The sequence below is a fragment of the Morone saxatilis genome, unplaced genomic scaffold (genome assembly GCF_004916995.1).
Source record: "Morone saxatilis isolate NCDOM2014 unplaced genomic scaffold, NCSU_SB_2.0 Contig6, whole genome shotgun sequence".
Lineage (NCBI taxonomy): Eukaryota > Metazoa > Chordata > Actinopteri > Moronidae > Morone > Morone saxatilis.
In genome coordinates, this window is record NW_023340206.1 from 6645567 (window position 1) to 6654187 (window position 8621).

The 8621-nt window shown below is 40.3% G+C and overlaps 2 protein-coding genes across 2 annotated transcripts in view; one reads left to right on the forward strand and one right to left on the reverse strand.

The window, feature by feature from the left end:
* sap18 (Sin3A-associated protein) overlaps positions 1-725 on the reverse strand; it is a 1709-nt gene extending 984 nt beyond the window's left edge. The window contains exon 1 of the mRNA XM_035677570.1: positions 547-725. Within this exon, the coding sequence (XP_035533463.1) occupies positions 547-618 (72 nt within the window). The 5' untranslated portion in view covers positions 619-725. The remainder of the gene's footprint in view (positions 1-546) is intronic.
* A 3518-nt stretch (positions 726-4243) lies between these two features.
* On the forward strand, positions 4244-7504 carry LOC118339804 (gap junction beta-2 protein-like). The gene is made up of 7 exons (XM_035677568.1): positions 4244-4330; positions 4440-4490; positions 5094-5265; positions 6077-6229; positions 6327-6475; positions 6555-6761; positions 6935-7504. Exons 3-7 carry the CDS (start codon positions 5095-5097, stop codon positions 7017-7019), a joined length of 765 nt encoding a protein of 254 aa, XP_035533461.1. The 5' UTR covers positions 4244-4330; positions 4440-4490; position 5094; the 3' UTR covers positions 7020-7504.
* The last annotated feature ends 1117 nt before the right edge of the window (positions 7505-8621 follow it).

Consider the following 8621-nt stretch of genomic DNA (forward strand, 5'->3'; position numbering starts at 1 on the left):
TTATTAGAAACACCTGTATCATATTAACGCTTAAAGTGTCTCCTGAGAGTCATTTTAGGCTTTAAAACACCAACACGCAGCCTTTGACCCCCCAGGACAACAAAGCAGTCGAGGGTAAGTTGTAAATATATTTAAATATATTATAAATATATGTAAATATATTATAAATGGTTGTTAACTGAGAGAGACTCACACAAACACGCCACAGTTTCGACTACAGTTAAACATATCTTTCTCTGCACGTTCAACTATAAACGTGGCAGCATTTTAAAAGTATTTTTCCAACATGTTTTATTAAATTTTCCTAATTTCACAAGTAAAATCTTTTTTTAAAAAAAAACAACAAATTAAACTACAAACTACACCAGCACGCTGCTCCCTATTAAACGCTTTTATTTCCCGCGCAGCTTTAAAGATAACGCGGGAATATAAGTGTATATTCTACACGTGTTTATAATGTTTTTAGAGTTGAAACATAAATGAACTGTGAGCAGCCACAGTTAGCTCCAGCCCGCCCGGTTACCGACGGTACGCGGCCGAAGCTACCTTTTCCCGGTCGATGGGCTTCTCCGGCTCCTTCTTGATCTCCTCCTGAGTGTTCCACGACTCCAGAGCCATCGTGTTTGTGTTAAAACGCGGTTGTTGTGTCGGGACTGCTGCTGCTTTGCTCGGGTGTTTTTTCTCGGAGCTGCAGCAACGAATGGAAAACGAGGTCGGTTCCGGTTCCGGTGTGTCTCTTGAGACGTCAGTTTTAGTGTCGTGGGCACAGTTTCGCCCCCTGGTGTTCAGGAGTGAGTGCTTCAGTCAAAGTCAAAGTCAAAGTCAAGGCTTTATATTTGCTATACATGCAATAATAATAAAAAAAAATAGTAGTAAGTATAAAAACAAATAATAAAATAAATAAATAGTGCACAGTTCTAACTAATTAAGTGAATAGAGAGGGGCATGAAGTAAACAGTCAACAGACAAGGGCTCTTGAGGTATTTACAGAAAGTTAAGGTGAGGTAGGATAAGATAAGATAAGATATTCCTTTATTTATTTATCCCCCTTAGGAGAGATTCAGGTTGACACAGCAGCAATAGGGCAAAGTAGTGCAAAAAACAGAGAACAAAGAATATCACCAATAAAAATGTATTACTTATCATTCATTAATCATTAGAAGATACTAACACTGTACAATGCAACAAGGTATATACACCTATTCTGCTTTGTTCATTAGGCACATGGAGTGCAAAATATAAGCAGAAAATTCAAACTTGACTAAAACATAAAAAAACTGAAAACTAAACTAAAAAATTTCCCTTTATTTATTTATCCCCTTAGGAGAGATTCAGGGTTGACACAGCAGCATCAAGGGCGAACAGTAGTGCAAACAAACGAGAACAGAAGCAATATCACAGGTAAAAAAATTACTAATATACATGCTCAGAGACGATACAGATATTCCTCTTATCTTGTCCCACAGCTGGGCGAAACGATTCCGACTGTTACAGCAGCCAAAGTGGAGCTAGAGAAGAACGAAACAGTATACCAAACCAGTAAGCAGTAGGGAAATATTATAATATGAATATAACTCCTAAATGTACACAGAAAAAAAACAGTAAAGATCCAACAACAGTAACACGCAAATAGTAAGGCAGCAGTTTTGCGACTGGGCAATGGGAGATCCTCCCACAGCTGAATACGTGTCAGATCAATATGTGAGCAAAGATATAAAACTATGAAATGAAAGTATATAGATTATGTTGTTGTTAATTAGGACATGAGCTGCAAAATATAAGCAGAAATTAAACTTGACTAAAAACTCAACACAACCTACAACTCAAATAAAACTAACTAAAACTGACTACGTGGAAATTAAATTAATAAATATAGAGCAAAAGGAGATCTGTGCGCTGTACGGTAGGGACCCTAACCCCGTTAGCTGCATAAGCCAAATCAATATAGATTTATCATTACACAGCACAAGCTTAGAGATGAGTTAACAATGCAATCCACTTAAAGTTGCAGTAGGTGATTTAAACAATATTATATCTTGTTATATGTTCAGACTCTGTTACTATATACTGAACAGTAGTATTAAAAATGATCACCTCACACATGGCAATGTCTACCAACGCACATCCACATCATTCTCACAGCTTTACTTTTCGAGTACTGCTTCACTGCAAAGACGGATTTAATCCTCCAGGCTTTGCATTTAAAAACCACCTGAAATCAACAGTATTTTGCTTATTCCTTCTTCTTTATGCTCGTCCTGACTGGAGCGGCGGCATGCTCTTACTGGAAAACAGTCATGGGTGCACTTTTAATCACCAATTTTGCTTCCTTTTACTACCCTTTCAATGTTATTCCAGTGTAAGAACAAAAAGAGCTGCTGCCGAGCTCCACACACCGTTACCAGGACGTCTCGCAGTGGTGCAGACTTTCATACAGTAAGGTAGCTGAATCAGGATCCAGTCGGCCAAGTCCACTAGAACACCCCCCGAGACGTGCTATTCAGTCACATCTGCTCCGTCCCCTCACGTCATGTACCAGGTGTCGTCGGCTCTTTGTGGCTAACCATATATGATGAGTGTGTACAGTCGCGTGTGCACTTGTACCAACAGTGCCGTCGCGATCCGCGACACGCCGCGCCACCTCTGCGGCGCTGCCTGGCTGGCTCTGATCGGAAGCTACGTCTAACAATCAGCGCCCTCTCATTTTCCCTCTCCTCTCTCCATCTCTCTTCTCTGTCTTTTCTCCCTGCTCATTCACTGTGTGTGTGCCCCTTCCTCCTCACCCGTCCCTCCCTTCACCCCACCCCACCACACTCCATCTCTCATCAGAATCGAAACGGCATGGCACCGGCTTGAAACAATCTGCCAAGCGCTTTGGGCAGGTTGTTTGTTTTCTTTTTTTTAGACCCTGTCCTGACTGACAGCATAAACAGTGGGGGTCTTTGAGTCCGTCCTGACAGCTGATATCCAGTTCATCTGATAAGCATCACGAACTAACGCCTGTCCCGCTGTTAATTCCTCTAAATGCACTCCATTAGAATCACCGACCAACGCCCTCACTGTCTCAACCCCAGGGATGTTTTTCTGCCCCCACAAGACTCCCTGTTACACGCAGATACAAAGGTCTGCCAGCAGTTAAGATCTATTTACATACTTTCCCTCACTGATATAGGCTTCTACCACGGCGCGGCGACCGCTACCAGCCTCTTTCACATCCCAAAGTATACTGTACCCATCATAACACGGTAGCGTCAAGCACGAGCAAAACAGATTATGTCAACAGCTTCCTCTCGAAAGTTTTCATTTCAGTTTTGTGTAAACGCAGGAAGTTGGTTTTTTGCCTCCGCCACACTGGTAGACAAAGCATGGGAAAGCTCATCGGTCAGCGCCATCTGCCACACAGGAGCTGCACTGTCCCTGCCCATGCTGGACAGCTGCAAGTGACAATGGCCTGGGCTCTGAGAAGTCACCTTTCTACCTGTGTCTGTTACACCACACACACACACACACACACAAACACACACCTTTTCACTAACAAATGCAACTTTTCGGTTCCTTCACCCTCTGTCCGATCCACACTCGCATGCGCCAGATCTGTGAGCCAACACATGGTAAACCATTAATATCCACCAGATTGGAAGCTGAAATGCAACACACTTTGCAAACCCTCCCTTCACTATCCCAACATGAATACTGGTGTCGAGCGTAAATTAATTAAAGGAGCACTCCACTGATTTTACATGTCAGACAGTGAAAACAGTTGCATAATCTCCTCTGTGGCTCTAAAATAAACATACCGATAATGTCATCATGGTTATCTTGGCTTGCTTGCCTCAGCCGTGTGGTGGTGGTACTTTGAGCTGAACTGACTGACCGACATTGCCATCCCTTGAGCGACATGGCTCCAGAGGTGTTTTGTTTGAATAAAGTGGGTATTTAAGAGGCATTAAAGGTGTAATAACGTATAGCAATTGTGTGATCTACTACTTTTTGGAGCAGTGATTGACTTTTCTTTCATGATTTTTCCACTGACCTTTCACTCATTTTATCATCTGCTTAAATAAAAATCAATCTCATTAGTATTTTGAACATCCATAGAGTGAAGACAGTACAGAGTAACAGTGATTTATTATCAGTGAAATCAAAAAATTAAATGAAATCAAAATAACTTTATAGTATTTGTGTGACTTCTTCCTCCTAAACCTTGCACCGGCTTTGCCACTCTGACGTTTTATTTTGAAAGTCACAGGAAGTCATCTCATACTTTTTCTGGCTGACTTGAAACTGGAGGCGCATCTTTTATTTCAAGCAAAGGAAGCCGGGGCTGCAGGTTTGTGTATTGATCAGTTCATAAGCTCCAGCTTGCATTCAGTTTGATTTGATTTGAATGAATCCAGCTGTGATGTGACACTGAGCTCTCGCTGTTTGTTTCCATTTAGAGGACCATGTGGAATATTTTCCTCCAGGCAACCTGACTCTCCAGACACAAGGTGAGAAAAGTACTTTTATCTTTTTGATTTGTAAAAAAAAATCCTCAGTCAGGAATTTTAGAAAAAATCACAAAAACTATTATTATAATTTATGTTTTTCTAATTTTAGGAAGGTTTTCACTATTAGAAACATTTGCTCTTAAAGTTTATACCATGTATATGATCAATATCATATTAATACACATCTTTTAAATAGTTAGTATATTAATAAATCCATCAATCGTTGAATGAGGCTCAGTGAGGAGTGTAGTAGAGTGGGTTTGTACAGTGTGTTCATTGAGTGGGTTTAGTTCAGTACAGTCCACAGTGGGCAGAGAGGTTCATCAGTTCACATGAATGTTGGCGCTGGGCCTTCTCTCCTCCTCCTCTCAGTTTCATTCCTTTTCATCCTCTTCTTCTTTCAAAACTTCTCTTTTGTTTCAGCGCATGTGTCCGCTTTCATCTTCTGCCACTGCCTTCCTTCTCAGTTTCCATCCCTTGTTTCTGTGTCAGATGTGCAGTTTAAAGGAACCAGCCAGACCTGGTACAGAAAACAAAGTGTATGCTGGCAACTACAATCATATTATTGTATTCTTGACCTCACGTTTCTGACTGTCTCCCCAGGATGTCCTGGCCGGCTCTGTACGCACAGCTAGTCGGGGCAAACCGTCACTCCACCAGTTTGGGCAAAGTCTGGCTCTCGGTGCTGTTTATTTTCCGCGTCATGGTGCTGGTTGTTGCTGCTGAGAGCGTCTGGGGGGACGAGCAGTCTGACTTCACCTGTAACACACTACAGGTAGGGCAGCCAGTCTGTGATCAGATGATTGTGATGTCTTGTGCATCCAGAGATGTTATTATTATAATTATTAAGATGTAATTTACCTGTGCTGAAGCAGTACATGATACAGTACAGTACAGGCACTGACTCCTCGTGGGTCCATTGGAGCACTACGCCTCATATATGTGAATATTTAATAAAATAAATCTAATTACTTAATGATTTCTGTAGCACTAATTATTTCTTATACACAGAAATGTTTGCTAATTGACTTTTAAAAGATAAAATGACATAATCTTTGTACAACTCTTGTACAGTTCAGTACAATCAGGGCGTTTGCTGCTACAGTCTTATTTAGTCTGGTAGCTTATTAAATTGATGACTCTTTCTGTACTTGTGCTGCTGCTGCACTACATTTGAGTTCATTCAGATCACCTATCGAGGACTTCTTTAAAGCAACTCACTCAAGAGAAACTCTTGGAAAATTAAAGCAAATTCTATATATTGTTAGCCTGTAAAAACCAGCTGTGGCTACAGTGATCGCTGTTCACAAAAAGTGACATAGGCCATAATAATCAGTAATATAATTAACATATAACAAGCTCTTGACAGAACTGCAAGTTTTAACACATCTCTATTTATTGAAGCTAGCTGTGCTGTAACTACTGTGTATTTGGAGTAGTTTTTAATAGCAGTAAGTAAGTTTGAACACTTCTCTGTCCTCACCCTTCATCAATACTTTATATTGTTCACTGGTGATGGGATATAAGCATGTATAGGCAGGTCTGAACAACAGAGGACATCCTGAATCTGTGTGTCTGTTTTTCAGCCCGGCTGTGAAAACGTCTGCTATGATCAGTTCTTCCCCGTCTCCCACATCCGTCTCTGGTGTCTTCAGCTCGTCTTTGTCTCCACACCGACCCTCCTCGTTGCAGTGTACGTGGCCTATCGGAACCACAGCGATAAGAAGAGGCTCCTACAGGTGTGTTTAATATGTCTGCCATCCTGGTGGGACAGAAACCCACTGTTTCATGTATCATATCATCCTATGTGTCGTCTTGTCCTGTCTTGTGCCACAGGGTTCTGGTAGATCTGGTTTTCTCAGCAACAAAGGCCAGGAGGAAGAGTTGGAGAACCTGAAGAAACGGAGGCTCCCACTAGCTGGCGCCCTCTGGTGGACGTACGCCTGCAGTCTGGTGTTCAGGCTGCTGTTTGAAGGAGGCTTCATGTAAGATAAGCAGCTCTGATTTGTCATGTCACTGGTTTGGTACATTTCCTGTGTCCATACAGTGTCTTTGTGTCTCCAGGTATGCCCTCTACGTGGTGTACGATGGTTTCCAGATGCCACGGCTGGTGCAGTGCGACCAGTGGCCGTGTCCTAACCTGGTGGACTGTTTCATCTCACGCCCCACCGAGAAAACCATCTTCACTGTTTTCATGGCCACTGCCTCTTCTATCTGCATGGTCCTTAACATGGCTGAACTTGCATATCTTGTTGCCAAGGCTGTCACTAGGTAGAGGTATTAATCAGTCAGACAGTAAGGTGATTAATCAATGGATTAATTGATTAATTGTTCCATTGTTTTTTTTTTAGCAATGTTAAAATCACTAGTTGTGTTTGAGGCCTGTCAGAAATCTTAGTCCTTCATCAAAATGCAGAAAGTCCACGTATACCTTGTTCTTTCAGGAGTCTCTGTGGTCAGAAGGAGAGGAAATCCAGCAGAGAGCGGATGCACAATAAGACAAACCAGAAGTTTATAGTCTCAACCTGAGGAAGCAGCTGAAAAAGGTGGATGATACATGCAGAAGAAGGACTTTCCAAAGACTTGAAACACTTTTAAAGCTGCATAATTACAAGTTGTACCCGTGAATGCGTGCGTAAATACAACATTTTCTATGATACCCGAGGTGTTATAACGTACCAGTGGGTGGAGAGGATGGAGTCAGTGTCAGCAACTCTGTATTTTTACATGTTATGTAATGTAATGTTTTGAGTTTTGAGTATAACTTTTGTATATTTTAATGTAACAGGCCAAAACAGCCAGAGTATAACCATGCTGAGTAGGATCTTGAGCCATCTATTGGGCAACAAACATGAGGGAGGACAGAAATATGAGGACTCACTAGCAGCTACACACATGCACACAGTCAGATTGTTTCTGTTTTTCATGGATTCATTGAATAACAGTTCATTGAATATAAATACACTCACCGTTCTCACTTTATGTCCACAAATAAAGTTTCATCTTCATCTTAATTTTGAGTCAGTCTTGTTGTTTCAGTTAATAATTATAGTAATAATGCTTCTAAACACTAAACCAAAAAATGTTTAATTATAAACTAAATGCTAAGAATCAAGTGAAAGACAAAAGACACATCTGTTGAAATATTCAGTATTTTTCTGTATTTTCATTTACAACAGAGTAAATCTACTGTATTAACCTCTGTTGACCTCTGCTGGCGACCAGCAGTCACTGCAGCGCTGACAGGTCTGTACAGTCTGTATCCTCTTTCTCACACAAAACAAAGTTACAACAGAAATGTCTGCTGAAGAGGGGATGTTACCTGATTAAAAAAGAAAAAAGTACTAAAAAAAGTTTGTGGAAGCAGCTTTAATGCACCGAAGGTTTGAAACCTGCTGCCACCACAAACCAGACAAACAACTTGTAGTGATAGTTTTAAGAAACAGCTCAAAACACATTTTTATGATCTTGGTTTTGATTAATTAGAACTTTATTTCTTCTTTTTTAGCTTTACTGTTTGATATATATGAATATATTTATGGCAGTTTTTTGGTTTTATCATAATATTGTTTTTATCTTTACTAACTCGTTTTTATTACTGGTGTTACTTTATGTGTTTTTGATTAGATTTCCTCCTCTAAAGCTGAATGTTATGTATGAAAGGTGCTGTATATAAATAAAGTTTATTCTAACAACAGTCACAGTGAAATAGCTCAGTCAGTAGTACGAAGCAATCCCCTTTCATAAATCAGTTGTGTGAAGCTATAAAGCAGCAAAAGTATAGAAATAGTTTGTGGTCTTTAAAAAAAACACTTTTATTTCATTTAAGGAAGTTAATCTTTCCTGATTTGGACATATCCTGCATATTTACAGTACTTCATATAGCCTGATACTACTTCTGTGACTACCATAGAAGAACAACTAGGTACTTATTTTATTAATGCCACTACAAGCCTACAACTAAAGCAATAATAATAATACTAATAATAATAAAACAATTTTAAATAACAAACAGGCCAAATATCTTGTTTTAAACAGTTTTAAACACTTTACAGTGATGAGTCTCCTCTTGTCCCAACCTACACATTCACACACATGGACGCGCGCACACGCACACGAGCACGTACCGGG